This window comes from Mastigoproctus giganteus, chromosome 8, assembly GCF_048544385.1.
Source record: "Mastigoproctus giganteus isolate SK-2022 chromosome 8, ASM4854438v1, whole genome shotgun sequence".
Lineage (NCBI taxonomy): Eukaryota > Metazoa > Arthropoda > Arachnida > Uropygi > Thelyphonidae > Mastigoproctus > Mastigoproctus giganteus.
The window spans coordinates 74790167-74809121 of record NC_143582.1 but is presented as its reverse complement, the minus strand read 5'-3'; the positions used below and the strand labels follow the sequence as shown (position 1 = coordinate 74809121).

At 37.8% G+C, this 18955-nt stretch overlaps 2 protein-coding genes across 5 annotated transcripts in view; one reads left to right on the top strand and one right to left on the bottom strand.

Moving 5' to 3' along the window:
- The window catches only part of LOC150081644 (uncharacterized), a 66509-nt gene extending 47651 nt beyond the window's left edge, over positions 1-18858 (top strand). Inside the window, exons 5-6 of the mRNA XM_090380275.1 lie at positions 5850-5990; positions 18268-18858. Coding sequence (XP_090236401.1) covers positions 5850-5990; positions 18268-18858 — 732 coding nt within the window. The remainder of the gene's footprint in view (positions 1-5849; positions 5991-18267) is intronic.
- The window catches only part of LOC150081642 (non-homologous end-joining factor 1-like), a 180963-nt gene continuing 166924 nt past the window's right edge, over positions 4917-18955 (bottom strand). For all 4 annotated transcript variants that reach the window (XM_090379505.1, XM_090379503.1, XM_090379504.1 and 1 more), the window contains one exon: positions 4917-5200. The gene's annotated coding sequence lies outside the window, so the exon portion shown is untranslated. The remainder of the gene's footprint in view (positions 5201-18955) is intronic.

Here is an 18955-nt window from a genome sequence, read left to right as displayed (position 1 = left end):
TACCTGCCCACACATTTATTGCGAAGCGATGTTGTGCCGCATGGGGGCACACACCATGTGGGCCCTCTGCTAATCCATACATTAGGTGCATGTCTGCCAGCTCACAGTTCGTATATCGATGCATGCTCTTCGTGCAGCGACTACTGCTTGAATGAGTAAACCAGAAATTTTCCCTCTCATGAAATGATGAACAGCGCCATGTACCGACTTACGGTGACGTTTCCAGTAATGGGTTCCTATGCGATTCACATTCCTTTAGATGGTACCTCCCCTAAATGTCTGTACCAATATTTTTGAGACACCCTGTATAATTTAAGCACATTTACCAAAGTTGTTATAATTTCCTTTTTTTTTTCTTTCTATTATTGACTGTATTGTAAAATACATATTTGGCATAAGAGGAAAGTTTTATAGCATGGAAATGGAAGTTCTAAGGGTTTTTTTTTTTTTTTTTTTTTAATTGGCAGTTATAAGTTGATTCTGAGTTATAGCTTGCTACACTTGTCCAATAATACTAGTTATGTTGTTTTAATTGTGTACTAGTTTGCTATCATTTAAATGAGCAATTTTAAAATGAAACAAAGTTAGTTACAGTCTTTGAACGAAAGACATCCTGAAATGACATACTAATCTAAAGACTTCAGTGTTCGTTCTGGAATTAAGTGTAAATAATCAAATACCGAAAAAGGAGAGAATTTTATATTAACTTAATATTTGACAGTCATATAATTTTACTTTAAGAGATAAGAAAATTTAGTCAAATCTGAAATGTTCCAAACTGAAGGTATAGTACAAGTTATGAATTGGATTTCCATTGTTGTCTTTCATTTTGAGAATTCATAGAGTTCTAAGACTATCAGACAAATATTACAGACAGAAATGTAAAATCCTGGGACTTGTATATTAAGGGGAATCCAGTTGGCTAATTACCTGAACAGTTTGATGAAAGTACAGCCACTTTCATCATATTGTTCCATAAGTAGAGTATTACATAAGCCAATGGCTTATGTCAGTGATTTTCAACCTTTTTTTTTTTTATAACAGCACCCCTAAGTAATATATTTTATTTTGCGGCACCCCTACTCAATTTTCTGCCTGTTAGATCTGATTTGCTCTCTGTATATATATATATATATATATATATATATATATATATATATATACAAAGGGTACTAGGAAAGTTTTGCAATACAGCTTTGTTTATTTAATTTTTTCAAAGTAATTTCCTCTACATTCAATACACCTCTCCATCCTCCGAAACCAATCTTTAAACCAGTTCTGCCAAGTTTCACTAGGGAGTAAAGCACACTCGTTGTCCCAAGCCCGTAGAAGGTCCTCATCACTGGAAAACCGCCTCCCTTTTAGCTTCATTTTCACATGCGGGAACAGTGCAAAGTCGCAGGGAGCAAGGGAGGCTGTAGGGAGGGTGCTCGAGAAGTTTCATTCCTGTCGTGGTCAAATATTCGGTGCAGGCTTTGGCGCGGTGAGCTGGAGCATTATTGTGATGGAGGTACCAGGTGTAGATTCTTGACTCTGGCCGCAGGTTCTTCATAGATCCAATGACTTTAGGCAGGCATTGTTCAGTATACCACTTAGCTGTGACTGTCTTCTGCGTGTCCAAAACGACACGTTCCACAATTCCACTCGATTTGAAAAATACAGCTATCATTTTCTTCTTTACAGATCGGGATTTTCTGACAATTACGGGTGTGTCGTCGTCATCAAAGACCCAAACTTTGTTTTGAGCCTTGGTCGGCAGATCGTAATAGTACAGCCAAGTCTCGTCACCTGTCACGATGTTGTTCACATACCGAGATTGTCCCTTATCAAACTTTTTTAACATCTCCCGGCACCAAGTCACACGTCGTGTCATCTGCTCTTCAGTCAGTTGATGCGGCACCCAGAGAGAACAAAGTTTCTTCACGTGCAAATGATCTTGCAGAATCGAACAAATTGCTGGTGCATTTAGGCCCAAAGTATCCTCTATCTGTTGGTAGGTCACTCGCCTGTTTTCGTCAAGCATTTTCCTCACAGCAGTAACGTTTTCCTCCGCAACTGACGTTCGTGGCCTTCCCGTCCTCTCAGAATCCTCCAGAGTGAAATTTCCCCTTTGGAATTCTCTATACCACCTGAATATCGTTGTACGATGTGGACAATCATCATCTAGTGCAAGAGTCATTTCTTCTAAGCACTGGTCTATGGTTAAACCACGCACGAAATTATACCGCAAAACTGTCCTTATCTCATTTCGTGACCATGATGCCATCGCAAGCACTTTACACTCTCACTACTAATGAATAACTGAGCCCACTGACTTGGCGCGGCTGCTACTATGCACGTATGAACATGTCTCAACATGCAGCAACAAGCAGCTTCCTGTGATTCATTGTTGCGTCATATTTCAAAACTTTCCTAGTACCCTGTGTATATATATATAAAATTAAAAAAGATGTTATATGATAGTTATTACGATAATATAGTTATAAAAATTACATTTCATAATACAAATTATATATATATACAGTATATAATAATTTTATTCTTTATATAGAGGTACTAAGTAAACATCAATTATAGATCATCACAAAATTAAAAAGATACTGTACACCTTTTTATAATGAAATAAACACTTAAATTTAAAAAAATATAAGTTTAAGTAACTTAAACCCAAATTACGTGGCCCCTGGAATGTTGTTGCGGCACCCCGGTTGAAAACCACCGACTTAAGTAATACTCGACTTATGGAAATTCGACTTTATGTAAGTTTTTGCTGGCTGGTGGAAAATTAAAAAAATCGTGGAAACGTATTTTGCATCCCATAGGAATAAATGGGGGTATCTAAAAATATAATGTGAACCCCCAATAACACATTGTTTTTTTTTTTTTTTTTTAGTAATTTGTTCCAAGACCTCAGAAGTTGAAATTTTCACTATATAACTAAGCTATTTATCTCTCTAAAAGGTCATTTTTATAATGGAAATTGCACTACACTTTCATCATCATCATCATCTGTTCCGTTATAAGAATCAATTTTGAACACCTTTGTGATATATTTTTCTAAAGCACATTTTTGGAGGTCACTACCATAAAACAATAAAAACAATTTGCACTTTCCGGTTTATTGGGCTTTTCTGTTAGTGCAATCTATTATAAATGGGTAGTAAACTCTATCTTATTGCATTTGCGATAATCCCAATGACTGGAATTCTGTGGGTTTTTACGTTATTATGGTGAAATGTGTTCCCCCTTCACTGAAATCTTCAATTATATAAGAAACATAAATAAATTTTCAGAAACTTCTCTTCATTCCTATTTACTTATTAAAATGATGAAGGGAAAGCGACCAACGAAAAGTGCAAAGTGGTGGTAGTGCCAGGAAACGAAACAAAACAAAATTCATTTAGAAATGAAGATGATTAAGCAGGACAAAATTTGTCATCTATTGCACGGAATTAGGTCTCGCTACTTCAACAGTTTTTTAAGGGACCGTGCACGTATAAAAGAACATGTTAAAGGATCAACGCATTTAAGATCAACAGTGATCACAAAACAGTGTTCAGGTTCTATGTCAAAGATGGAAAAGCTATTAATAATATAGATGGAAAATCAGATTCAGAAGCAAGTGCCCCTGAGTCCAATGGCCATTCAAGCAAAAGCAAGAAGTATTTATGAAGATATTAAGGATAAGTATGGCGAACCCCAAGCCAAGTTTGTGGCAAGCAACTGGTGGTTTAATAGGTTCAAGCATCGCGCTGGTTTTCAAAACATTAAAGTATGCGGTGAAGTCACCAGTGCCGATTCTGCAGCTGCAGAGAAATTTTGTGATGTGTTGGGAAAAACCCCTTCTAAATCTCCACAACCCTCAACTTCCACAGTAGTGTGCTTATCAGCTGGAGAGTTAATTCTGGCAACAATGCTCAAAAGGTAAAACTTATTGATTTTATGCCTGTCTCCCCTCTCTTTTTGTAATTTTATAATTTTGAAATTTTTGTAATTTTTCCTGCGCATGAGATAAAAAAAAATTGAATAAATAAGTCTATTTACATGTTCGTCGAACATTTCTCTTTTGCTTCAATCAAATCTAGCGTGCATAGTTGCGAGTGCTGCATAAGCATTTAGGAAAATTCCAACTTACGTAAAGTTCTGTGGAATGCAACCCTTCCTTAAGTCGGGGAGTGGCTGTATTAATAAATTTTCAATTGGCAGCTTTGCTTTTTTTTTTAGATTGAATCTTACATTCATAATCATTAATGTACTTTAAGAAGCTGTTCAGTGTGAGCGTAATTTCTCAATGTTTTTCTTTGCTAATAACTTTCATTTCGGTGAAGAGCCACTTACACCTCCACTATCAAATATAGTGGAGTTTCCAGCAGGTAAATGGATTATTTGTTAAAGTCCTGCTTTAATAACACAAAAACTCCAACAAAGGCAACAATATCACTGCAATCAATATGTTATGTTATTGAAGCATGCTTTTTTTTTTTTTTTTTTTTTCATATGATGCTAAGTCAGAGAATATTTACAAAAGTTATGTGGGGAGTTTTATATACAGTAAGCGCTGGTTATAGTAATCACATTTGCAAATTGAATTTTGATTCTAATAAGCGAAAATTGCCGAATATTATCCACAGGCTATAAAAATAAAGATGTAAAGCACAAATTTACACTTCATTACCAAAAGTTCATTATCAATTAAATGATAAGTGAAAATCAGAAGAATATTATCCACAGGTTAGCAAAATAAATTTATACTTATGTACATAGCTTAATTAATATACATATTAATTATACATAACACTTTGTAATATGATTATAATTTTAAATATTCACTTATTTTAGATTGCTTTAAATTATCACTACAAAGTCTATTTATAGATTTTTCAATATTGTGTAACAGTCTATATTCACTTGCACCAGTTTCTTCCAGCACTCTCCTCAGGATGGCTATAGCCTCATGAGTTTGCCATTTTGTAACTGAAATTCGTTTCGGTTCATCTTCATTTTCCTCCTCCTTGGTGAAATTATCAGTAATAGACTGGGAAATTTCTTCATCTGTTAAAACTTGTAGATCACCATCTATGTCCACCGCCTTCAGACTTTTCAGCATGATCATATCTTAGTTGTCATAACTTATCTTTTGCACTCAAATTCACTCTTTCTGTTCACTGACATTTTTTGAGGGGTAGTAAAATTTAAAACGCTGTAAAAAAGATAAGTATCAGTCAATAACAAAGCACACGACATGCACAAATTGGAACTAACACTATACGGAGTAAAAAGTTTACAAAGTTTAGATATAGGAATGAAGAACAGATTCTGAAATTTTACTTGTGGTTTTTTTTATGATCGAAGATTTCAGTGAAGGGGAAACACATTTCACCATAATAATGTAAAAACACACAGAATTCCATTGATATTATTGTAAATGCAATAAGATTGAGTTTACTATTTGTTTATAACAGATTGTATACACAAAAAAAAAAGGGAAAAAAGTCCAATATACCAAAAACTGCAAATTGTTTTTATTATTTTATGGTTGTGACCTTCAGAAATGTGCTTTAAAAAAATATCACATAGGCATTTTCAGAATTGATTCTTATAACTGAAGATATGATTCTAATAAACAAAGAAAGTGTAATGCATTTTTTATTGATTCTTTGAAATTTGATTCTATAAAGTGGCTAATTTTAATAACCAGTGATCACTATAAACGGTGCTAACTGTATGTGATGTAAAGGACATAATATATGTTTACATTTTTTTTAATTGAAATTATGCTTGTACGTTTTTTTTTTAATATGATGTAGATCCAGATTTTTTAATTTACTTGATTTCTTTTTTTATCTTAGGAAAAAACAGAAAACTATCTCAGTAAGGAAGAAATGTTGGTAAGAATAAGACAGAGAGAAAAACTGAGGTGTGAAGAAGAAATGAAAGAAATTGAAGAATATGAGAAACAAAGAAAAGAAAGCAAGAAGCCAAGTGGAAATGTAAGAAAAATGATAGTTATTATAATTTAAACTGTTTTTTTTTTTTTTAATAACACTAAGAAATTTTATTCATTTCCACTTTCTTTCAAAAAATCTATCCAATAATATTAAAAGCAGCAGCAAAAGAGGTAAGCAAACCTTTTAGCTATAACTTGCCTTCGGTACAACCTAGAAGGCAGTGGGGTCTACATAAATTCTCAATTATGAGAGAGAGAGAGCGAGAATTTATAATGCTGTTATAGTGCTGTGAGAATTTATAATGCTCAAATTCTATACATTTACAAGTGAAGAAGTTTTTACAGATGCGATAACTTAAAGGACTGGAAGACAAACTTCTGAATCTAAAAGTAAAGAAGGGACCTGTTAAAAATCTATCCAATAATATTAAAAGCAGCAGCAAAAGAGGTAAGCAAACCTTTTAGCTATAACGATGAGAGCACCCTTGGATATAGAGGAAGTCACTATAGACTGGAGATGTGCAAGTCTCTCCTGTTCAGGGGAGCAGTTGAAGAGTAAAGTGAGTAATTAAAGAAGTAATACAGGATCTTGATAGGAATACAGTTATACAACAATCTGAGTTGTTAAGGAGGGAATTCCTTAACAAATCACAGCATTTTACAATTCAATATATTGTTTGATTTTTTTCCACATGAACAAATGCTGTAAAAAGTAGAGCATTGTGGAATTAGGAGCAAGTTACTGCTATGGCTCAAGACAGCTGACTGATATTGTTATAAGTGGAATTCTTCAGTTTTCAGCGTTGGGCCCTTACCATTTTTGGTATTTATTAATGTAAGCATATCCAATTTAATGTCTAGTTTTGCTGATGATACAAAGGCTGTATCATCATCAAAACTAGTTAATGACAGTAATCAGAGTATTTAATCCAACAAGATCTGGATAAAGTAGGCAGATGGACTGAAAACGGTAGCAATTGGGGTTTAACATTGATAGATGTGAGGTACCATTTGGTTGCAGTAATCTCAAAATAACATATAACAATAATACCTATTGGGCAGTATTACATTCAGATTAGTGGAGAATGAAAAAGACAGGCAGGTAATCATACAATCTGACATGTTCTCTTAGCAGTGAAAATGGTCTGCTAGGACAGCTCATGAGATTCAGCTCAGTGATATATGGAAATTTTTCAGCAGGGACAAAGGTATGATTATCCCAGTATAAGGAAATGGTTGGGCTCCATCATGACTACTGCACACAAGTTTGGTGGCTTCATTATAGGGTGAATGTAGATCTGACAGCAACAAGAATAGTCAGGGGCACAAAAGGGTACTCTTACCTAGAAAGACTTGAGTTCTGTGAATTGCATTGTCTGGAAACTAGGCACCTGCAAGGAGAACTGATTAAGTGTTTGTGGGTTTTAAATATGTTGCATAAACTATATGCTAATGGCACCCTTTCTTAGATGACAAACATCAAAGACTGGTTGTTGGTACAAACTTAATCACTTCCACAACGCCAGAGTGTGCGGGGGAGGCAGATCTTCGAGAAATTATTATAAAAATAATACTTTTTTTTATTATTATTTTATAATAATAAAAACTTGCCCCTAAAGGTGAAGTAAGTAGCATTTTTTGGCACTGCCATTACAAGACTACTTTCCCAATGTGTATAAAATCTTCCAAATTCTCTGAAATGTATTCATATAGTACTTCAAAAAAATAATACATGCAAACACCAATTAAATAGGACAGTAATCTTATTATGTAAGCCAAGAATTCAGCAGCCAGATACAGTAAAACTTGGTTAAATTGAAGTTTAAGAGACCAAAATATGTTCCATTTTGATTAAAACAAGTTCAAAGTATCTATACATAGGAATGTATCAGTATTACTTGAAAATTTTTAAAGTAATATAATCTTATAAAACTGTATGGGATTTTCAATGCAATTCTCATTTAAAACATTAAGCATTAAGAATCTTATTTTTATTGTCGTAAAACTAACACGTTAGCATTAGTAGAGGCATATGATGCAAGAAAGCAAGCATATACTGCATCAGCCAAAAAAAACAAAAAAAAAAACCTTCCCATTTCACCCATCCATTCGTTCCAAATGTTTGTCTAGTTCTGCCTTGTGGCACCTCTGTAGCCAGGTGGGCAGGAGCAGCAGTGTATAGCATACGCTTCTTGATTAGACCGGGGTTCGAGCCCGTGACCACCAAATACGGAGGATGCGGAAAGGTCAGGTAATGACCACCGCATATCCCCGGAGCAATATGGCCTTAGTTGCTAATGCTCCTAAAAACCAAATAACAACAACAACAGTTCTGCCTTGAATTTATTTAAGCTATCAACTTCCACAACAGATGGAAGCTTGTTCCAGCAGTCAATTACCTGCTGGCTAAAGGAATTTCCGCACGTCTATTCGACAACTGTCTTTGCTCAATTTCAGTTTAAGCCCCCTCAGGTTTGTAATCTGAGCAAGAGGAAGAATCCCATCAGCATCGAGTTTGCTCAATCCAAACAAGGCCTTATACATCTCAATCAGATCATCTCCACATGCCTAGTCTCCAGACACTGCAATTTGCAGAATTTAAGCCTTTCTTCGTAAAAGCACCCCTTTCTTCCCCTACCAGTCTTGTTGACCTTCTCTGTACTCGTTCTAGCAACTCTACATCCTTCCTAAACTAAGGCTTCTAGACCTGTACTCAGTACTCAAAGTGTGGCCTGACCATTGCCTTATACAAGAGGATAATTACCTCCTAATCCCTGATCGCAAAATTCCTGTATATCATTGACAAACCCCACTCTGGCAGCCTGTCTGCACTGCTCAGAAAACTTCATATCTGACTGCACAATTACCCCCAGGTCTCTTTCATTCTCCACAACCCTGAGTGTAACACCACCCAGTTGGTACATTTCACTGGGCTACTCATAAACAGTACTTTGTATTTGTCAATGTTAAACTTCAGTTTCCACGTCTCAGCCCACTGCTAAACTTTTCCAAATCTTGTTGCAGCAGCATACTTTGATTACTGTTATTAACAACCCTGCCAACCTTTGTATCATCTGCAAAATTTTACATTAAGCTTGATATACTTCCATCAATATCATTGATAAATATACAAAACAACAATGGGCGAAACACCAAATCCTGGGGAATACCACTAATAACATTAGTCCACAAAGAGCAGTAGATTAGCACTCTGTCTTCTCCGATTCAACCATCCTTTTATCCATTGTAGCAACTTGCCCTTAATGCCATACTGCTCCAATTTGTTCAGTAGTCTTCCATGTGCAACAGCATCAAAAGCTTTCCTGAAATCCAAGTATGTGATATCAAAATTATATTTTGCATCCAGTTCCTTTGTGACCACATCATAGTATCCAATCAAATTGGTCAGACAAGACTTCCCCTTAAAAAACCCATGCTGTGTCTGAATTATTACTGCTGTCTTGTCTAGATGATGCTGCAATGCTTCTTTAACCAGTGACTCCATTATTTTCCCTGGAATAGAAGTCAAACTAACAGGCCTGTAATTACTTGTCATCCTTTATTCCCCTTTGTCAATACTTTACTTTTGTTTGCTTTTTTTTTAAATACTTTACTTTTGTTTCCGTTTGAAATACTTCACTTTTGCTTTTAAATGCTCATTTTAGAAAATTTACAATCTGAAAAGGATCACTACTTTTCAATATTAAGATGAATAAATAAATATAATGATAGACCTAAAATTGAAATATTCGAAAATTTTATTAAGTACAATACACAATAACATTTACTGGACAAAACTATTTAATGAGATGATTGAGGCTGGATATTTTTAAATAATTGTTCAAAATTGGGTTGCAAATTTGTGATGCCTTTCTCGATGGAGCTCCAGGTCTTGATGGTATTTCCCCACTTGTTCTCAAAACCTGCGCTCCTGAACTTACTCCTGTTCTATGCCACCTTTGTTCACTTTCTCATTCCAAAGGTGTGTTTTTTCTTCTGCTTGTAAATTTGCTCATATCCAGCCAGTTCCTAAAAAGGGTGACAAATCCCATCAAATTACTTCTACTCTTTCTAAAGTAACGGAGAAATCACTTCACTGTCAACTCTTAAACTATCTAGAAACCTTCCGACTGATCAACGATCGCCAGTATGGATTCTGTCGGTGTCGATCCACAGGTGATATTCTGGCCTATATTATCAATTTATGGACAAATTCAATGGAAAAGTTTGGTGAAACACAAGCAGTTGCTCTTGACATCTCAAAGGCTTTCGATCGTGTTTGGCATAAAGATCTTCTAAACAAGCTTCCATCTTATGGTTTGGCAACTGTATCCAGTTTTCTCTCTGACCGCTCACGGAGGATGATGGTAGATTGCTTTCTGTCTTCTAACTTCACTACGAATGTTGGTGTTCCCCAAGGTTTAGTTCTTTCCTTCCATTCTTTTCCTCTTATATTAATGACCTTCTTTTATTGATTGGAAATCCTATCCATAGTTTTGCTGATGATGGCACATTGCATTCCACTTTCCAGTTTGAGAAACCTTGCCCTGCTCAATCAGCTTCAACTTCTCGAATGCCGATCTCCAGGTAATTCTCCAGTGGGGCAGAAATAACTTAGTTGATTTCAATCCTTCTAAAACTCAGTCCTGTCTTATATCTCGCAAAAAGGATTCTTCTGCTCCTATGCTTATTTTTGGTGACACTCCGATTTCTAGGCAAGATGATATATCTCTTTTGGGGATTACCATGACTTCTAATCCCTCTTGGCACAAGAACATTACAAATATTGCTCTCGGCATTACTTTTCATCCAAACAGCTGTTCATTCTGTACAAATCGCAAATCTGCCCTACCATTGAATATTGTTCCCACATCTGGGGCGGTGCCCCCAAAAACCTTTCCCAGGCTTCTAGATTCTGTTCAGAAGAGGGCAGTTAGGTTAATTAATGACTCATCTCTAACAGAGTCTCTCCACTCGCTGTCTCATAGACGTACTGTTTCTGCTGCATGCCTTTTCTACAGATAATTCCATGGGCACTGTTCTTCTGAATTTGCTTCTATAATTCCCGCTCTCTCTTTCAAAACAGTCCAAACATGTGCCGCCACAAACCAACATTCGTCTACTGTCCAACTTTAAACTCACAGACTCAACTTTTCATCTTCCTCGTTTATTCAATCAACTGCTGTTTTCTGGAACGACCTTCCTTCATACTTATTTCCTGAAAATTACAATCTACAGAAGTTCAAGTCTAATGTCAACAAATATCTTCTTTTGTCTTCTCTACCTCCAACCCCTGCATGGTACTATAGATTCTAATACCTCTCGTGTTTAGTATTGTGTCTTTTTAAATACTTATTTGATTTTACGAGTGAAAAAAATCTGCTTGCAAACATATGTTGATCCAAACAAAGTAGCCATTTTCTTTTATTAATGGAAAACCTTCAGGTAGGGAAAGCCTTGTAGAATTCAAATACCGTATTTACCCATGAATAAGATGCACCTTTTTTCAAAAAATTTGGGGTCTAAAAACTGGGTGCGTCTTATATAGTGGTTGTAGATTTTTTTTACTTGCATTTCCCGCTTGTTTTCTTTGCCTCATTGTTTTGCACTTGTTACCGGTATATTAGGTTACGTTTTGCCACGTTCTGGGCATCTCCGTAGCCAGGTGGGCAGGAGCAGCAGAAAAGAAGCGTGTGCTATGCACACGCTTCTTCTTTTTTTTTTTTTTATGTAAACCCCAAACACGAGAGGTATTAGAACCTATAGTACTTAGTACCGTGCTCGGGTTGCAGGTTGAGAACACGAAAGAAGCTATTTGTTGACATTGGACTTGAACTTCTCTAGACTGTAATTTTCAGGAAATATGTATAAAGGAAAGTTGTTCCAGAAAACGGCAGTTGAATGAATAAACGAGGAAGATGAAAAGTTGGTTCTGTGAGTTTGGAGTTGGACATTAAATGGATATTGGCTGGTGGCGGCATGTGTTCGGACTGTTTTGAAAGAGAGAGAGTGGGAATTATAGAAGCCAATTCAGAAGAATAGTGCCCATAGAAGTATCCGTAGAAGAGGCATACAGCAGAAACAGTACATCTATAAGAGAGCGAGTGGAGAGACTGTTAGAGATGAATAATTAATTAAACTAATTGCCCTCTTCTGAATGGAATCAAGAAGCCTGAGAGAGGTTTTGGGGGCACCACCCCAGATGTGGGAACGATATTCCATGGCAAAGCGGATTTGCAATTTATACAGAGTGAGCAACTGTTTGGAAGAAAAGTAATGCGTGAGAGCAAAAGAGAAAACCAAGTTTTTTAGATGCAGAGGAAGCAATATTTGTAATGTGCTTGTGCCAAGAGAGATTAGAAATCAGGGTAATCCCCAAAAGAGATATATCATTTTGCCTAGAAATCGGAGTGTCACTAAAGATAAGCATAGGAGCAGAAGAATCCTTTTTGTGAGATATAAGACTAGACTGAGTTTTAGAAGAGTTGAAATCAACTAAGTTGTCTTTGCCCCACTGGAGAATTACCTGAAGATTGGCATTTAAGGAATTGGTAGCAGATTTTCGAGAAGCTGAAGCTGATTGAGCAGGATAAGGTTTCTCAAAATGGAAAGTGGAATGCAATGTGCTATCATCGGCAAAACTGTGGATAGGATTTAGAGTCAAAGGAAGAAGGTCATAAATTTACAAGAGGAAAAGAGTGGGGGAAAGAACTGAACCTTGGGGGACACCATCATTAGTGGAGAAGCTAGAAGACAGAGAGCCATCACCCTCAGTGAGCGATCAGAGAGAAAACTGGATAACCAATTACTAAAAACAGTTGGCAAACCATAAGATGGAAGCTTGTTTAGAAGACCTTTATGTCAACCACGATTGAAAGCCTTTGGGATGTCAAGAGCAACTACTTGTGTTTCACCGAACCTTTCCATTGAATTAGTCCATAAATGGGTAACATAAGCCAGAATATCACCAGTGGATCCATACTGGCGATCATTGATCATACGGAAGGTTTCTAGGTAGTTTAAGATTTGGCAGTTAATTGATTTCTCCATTACTTTACAAAGAGTAGAAGAAATTTCAATGGGACGATAATTGGATGGGAGGCATTTGTCACCCTTTTTTAAGAACTGGCTGGATATGAGCAAATTTCCAAGCAGAAGGAAAAACACCTTTGGAATAAGAAAGTGAAAAAAGGCGGCAAAGAATAGAAGTAAGTTCAGGAGCACAGGTTTTGAGAACAAGTGGAGAAATACCATCGGGACCTGGAGCTTTCTTAGCATCAAGATTCGTCAAAATCCTTCTAACATCCTTTTGATGGAAGACCACAGGGGCCATTCAGTGGAGCGTGTTGGGAATGGTGGTAATTGTTTTACCAAGATCATTAATACATGAGTTGGAAGAAAAATGGGATGCTAGCAGTTCAGCTTTATCCTTGGCTGAAGTGACAACAGAACCATCTGGTTTGGACAGAGGTGGGAACAGAGACCAGAATGCTCGGCTACCATTAGGGCAAGAAGCAAGTTTTCTACTCTTAGCCTGTTCAAACTCTAGTTTTGATAGATTAATAACTGCTTTACAATTGTTGTGAGCTTTGGTGTACCCAGAAAATGAAACTGGAGAATTAGAAACAAGCCAATTATGATATACAACATCCTTCTCTTGAACAGCCTTAGCACATTTATTGGAAATCCAAGGTTTAGATAAAGGACGAGATTTTAAAGTGGAGTGTGGATAAAGGACTCAATTTCACTGACACGATCTGAGCAAACGCTGACATCAGAAGTTTTGAAACTGTAATCCGACCAAGGAAAAGAAGTCTCGCAGGTCATCCCATTTTGAATTCTTGTAATGCCAAACAACACGAGGTTCAGAATAGCCATGAGATAAAGGTTCCATTGGAGAAGAGACAATCACCAAGTTGTGATCTGAAGTGTCTAAAGGACCTGTCACTTCGACCGCGTACTTAGAAGGGTTGTTTGTGAGAAAAAGATCAAGTGTATTGGCTGTATGATTAGGATTGTCCGGTATTCTTGTAGGTAAATGAACAATCTGTGCAAGGTCATTAGTAATTGCGAAAGCCTCAGCATCTCGACCAGCTGAGTCGTGTGACTAGAAAACGGAAGCCAGCTGGAGTTGTGAACATTAAAATCACCAAGGAAAATTACCTCACTGTTAGGAAAGTTGGACTGGAGAAAGTCAAAGAGCTCTAAGTGATTAGTGGAGTTGGGAGAACAGTAGAGACAACAGATGAATCTGACACAATGATGTAGAGAGATTTTAAGCCAGAGAAGATCAGAGAGAGGAGATTCCAAATTGCCAAATCTCTGATAGGGAATATCAAAACGGACATATGCACAAGTACCACCTTTGAGGCAAAAGGAATCATACAGCGAATAATTTGGGCATCTGAGATGAGCAGTAGTTGAATCAACCAATAACTGAGATTCTGTCAAAAAAAGTACATGGGGTTTGGCAGACTGCAAGTGGAAATGGACATCGTTGAGATTAGAATTGAGACCACGTATATTTGTGAAATGAATTAGGAAGTGCTTGGGAGGTTTAGATCTTTTCGCAGATAAGCTTGCTCTATTAGTTTGACAATTCATGGTGTATTCAATAGTAAGAAAAAGTGGGTGGGACATGCTGTATGAAGTAATGAAATTTTTGGATATGGCGTACACATGGTAAGAATATACCCAGGTCCTTGACATAACGTGGCCTCAACAATGGTCCCCTCACACACACACTACTCTGACTCCCTCCAGGCACTATCTGGCAGAGTAGAGCTAGCCAGATTATACACTAGCTGATCCGGAAGCCTCCTAGAGAGTTACCAATAGGTTCGGTCCGGTGTACTAACTAGCGGCCGGCCTGCGAACACCGTTTTAAAGCTGTACCCTCGAAATGTAAGGAATATTGGATCTCGCCACAATATTCATCATAACCTCAAAAGGCATCAATCATACTGCATGATGGAAGAGATAGGGAAGGGTTGACCGGAACTTAGCTCTAGAGACTAAACATGGGTTCCACCACTTCAAGCCTCCAATAAGCAAAGTGGTGGTATTGCACCGGTGGATGAGAGTCATCTACCACCTAGCACTGCCTAGTAACATAGAGGGGTGGCATTCCTCCATGTGGTGTGGGCGCCACACCTCGACCCCTGCTTACGTTGGTTCCCACCTGGGTGGTTACCCACCATGTACTTGTGTATGGAGGTTATACCCAAGTTATTCTTGTTTATACCGGGGTTCGAGCCCGTGACCACCAAATGCGGAAAGATCAGGGAATGACCACCATGTATCCCCGGAGCAATATGGCCTTAGTTGCTAATGCTCCTAAAAAAAAAAAAAAAACCAAAAGCCACGTTCTGCCCAGAAATGGCTCAAAAAAGATTTTCGTACAGTGCTAAATTCAAGTTAAAAGTGATCCAGTTTGCAAAAGTGAATGAAAATCGTGCTGGTGAATGTAAGTTTGGTCCTCCTCCAACTGAGAAAACAATCCGAGACTGGCAATAGGTTGTTGTTGTTATTTGGTTTTTAGGAGCATTAGCAACTAAGGCCATATTGTTCCGGGGGTGTGCGGTGGTCATTCCCTGACCTTTCCGCATCCTCCGTATTTGGTGGTGACGGGCTCGAACCCCGGTCTAATCAAGAAGCGTGTGCTACGCACTGCTGCTCCTTCCCACCTGGCTACAGAGGCATCCCTGGCAATGGGAAGAAGAAACCCTACTGAAAACGCCACAGCAGGATAAGGCCATGAGAGGCAAGTCAGCAAAATGGCCTGATTTAGAGAGAGGGAATTGAAGATATGGATTGAGGAGCAAAGGGCAATTGCAATTCCTGTGTCCACAAAGATGGTTCAGCATGAGGCAAGAATTGCTGGTGAAAAAGAAGTTACTGATTTCAAAGGAGGACACAATTGGTGCTTCAGGTTCATGAAACGGAATGGACTAAGCATGCGTACACGCACAAGACTTGCCCAAAAGATGCTGAAAGCTAGAACAGAAGGTCCTTGAATTCCATTGTTTTGTTATTCAATGTCGGAAGACACATCAGTTTGAGTTGGGACAGATTGCAAATATGGACAAAGTCCCCCTTCAATTTGATGTCCCAAGTAACAGAACTGTTGATAAGAAGGGGGGGGGTGAAGACAAGTGGACATGAAAAGAGCCATTATACAGTTGTTCTAGCTTGTTATGCCGACGGAACCAAGCTGCCTCCTATGCTGATTTTCAAACGCAAAACAATGCCAAAAGAAGACATTCCTCGAGGAGTGATTGTCCATGTTCATGACAAGGGATGGGATGAAGATCTGGTTTGAGAAAGTTTGGAGCAGGAGACCAGGTGGGCTCTTACGCAAACCTGCCCTATTGGTGCTTGATCAGTTCAGGGCACACAACAAAAAGTACAAAGAAGATTGCTGCAGAGCAAAAAACAAAACTTGCCGTCATACCTGGAGGCTTGACATCCGAGCTCCAACCACTTGACGTTAGCATTAACAACCCCTTCAAAGCTGCCATGAGAGATGAATGGAACCAATGGATGAAGTCTTCTGCGGACAATTTGACACTAGCAAGAAGAGTGAAGAAACCAACTATAGGAGAAGTTTGTACCTGGGTGAAAGGATCCTGGGATAATATCAAGATTGAGATCGTTGTCAAGTCATTTAAGAAGTGTGGCATTTCAAATGCCATGGATGGAACTGAGGACGAGGCAATATATGAAGACAGTGATTCGTCATCAAACACAGATGAGGACAAGCTAATGGATGGGAGTTTTGACAGTGATGAGTTGTATAAATTTTATGATGAATAAAACTTGAGTTCAGTAACTTTATGTAATACATTTTTTTTTCAAATTTCGGGCTCCAAAATTAAGGTGCATCTTATACATGGGGAAATACAGTAGTTTTTATTTTTGCAGCCGATATACTTATTTTTGAAAAGTGGGGGTCTGTACATGTAATGGTAAATAATGATAATGATAAATGAATATACAGGGTGTCTCAAAAATATTGGTATAAATGTTTAGGGGAGGTAGGTAACATCTAAAGGAATGTGAATCGCATAGGAACCCATAACCAGAAACGTCACCGTAAGTCGGTAGATGGTGCTGTTCATCAGTTCGCGAGAAGGAAAATTTCTGGTTTACTCATTCAGGCAGTAGTCGCCACACGAAGAGCATGCATCGATATAGGAACTGTGAACATGCACCTAGTGTGTGGATTAGCAGAGGGCAATGGACGAGCCGCTCAACGAATTTATGGAGAACGCTTCCCAGACAGACATGTACCGGACCACCGTTTGTTTGCATGTGTGCATCAAAATTTATGTGCAATTATTGGTTATTTAGAGGTAACAGGAATAGTGCGGGCAGACCATGTTCAATGCGAACTCCCGCCATATTCAGAATAATCCTACTACCAGCACATGTGCCATTGCCTCTGCCTTAGGAGTGTCTCGTTGCAGTGTACAGCGTGTCTGGCACGATGATTCTTTACACCCCTTTCATCTCCAAAGGATTCAGTTACTGCTCCCCCAAGATCATCCTCCCGTGTGGCTTTTGCGCAGTGGTTTCTCCAAGAAAGTGTTTAAGACTTGAATTTTCCAGCCTATGTTTTGTTCACAGATGAGGCTTATTTAATCAGCACAATGCTCGTGTGTGGGCTCACGGTGTGTGCCCCCCATGTGGCACAACCTCGCTTCGCAATAAATGTGTGGGCAGGTATGGTCGGTGACTGCTTAGTCGGCCTATACCTGTTACCATCCTGCATGAACTCTGCTAAATATCGGATCTTTCTTGAACAAGTTCTACCAGGGTTACTTGACGATGTTCCAGCAAATGTGAGACGCAACATTTGGTTTCAATATGACGGGGCGAGTCTCGCCACGTCTGCTACTGTCAAAGAAACTCCAGGTGTGTTTGACCATGTCCGCCAATCCATGCTGCATCGATGTCATCTCATGATGGAACCTTCGAGCATCTGTTATAACATCATGAAATGCATCCATCTCGTACTCCATTGTTAATATTTTGTCAAATAAATGTTTGCCACTAATTACTGTCTTGTGTCATTTCTGCTTCTTGTGCCTCTGCTGCTACTTTCCCGTGACGTTTCTGGTTATGGGTTCCTATGCGATTCATATTCCTTTAGATGTTACCTACCTCCCCCTCTTATCCTTTTTAACTGATAGTACAATAAGCTGCATTACATAATATGCAATTAGCCTAGTTAATGGGATGTATTCTTAGCATGCATTATTAAAATTCCTTCCTTAACTTTTTTTGGCAGTCTAACAAATTTTATTTTCTTTATTTAGGTGAGAAATTCTGGTACTGTTGAAGAGCTAGAAAGAGTTTTCTCTTCATGTAAATGGGTAAAGGTTTCAGATCCATATGAAAAGTCCTTTGAACAATTATGTTGGTGGAAAAACCATAACAAAGACAAAATGTTAGCTGGTCGCAAGCAATTGTCACCGCATCCTAACTGTCCTGTTTCGTCACCTGCAAGTTGTAATAATTCACATTTTTGGAATGTAAAGAAATCACCCACATGCACCTCTCATACTCGTCAGCATGCATCTTTTTTTTCTGGTGTAAAGAAATCAACTCTGCCTGATTCACGTGGTATTCATAAAACCTCATATTTTCAGGATAACAGAGAATCAAATACTTATAAAGCAGGTATCACTTGTAATAATTCATTTTCTTCATCTAATGAAAGGACATCATCTGTACCTAAAGAATTTGTTGCCCAAAATTCTTCATGTATTTCTAATATCAGTACTTTTGCAGAAAAAAAAGATTGCAGCAACAGAAAGACATTCCAAGGTTACCGAATTTTTAAAAACTCTTCATTTTCTGCAAATAGTGCAAAATCTGCATATACACTAAAAAATAAGCCAAGGTAAAAATAAACAAATTCTTTAATTATGAAAAATTGTTTTAATACAAATGTAAATCTTCATGTTTGATCATCTCTTGTTATATGATTTTTTGTGCATTTAT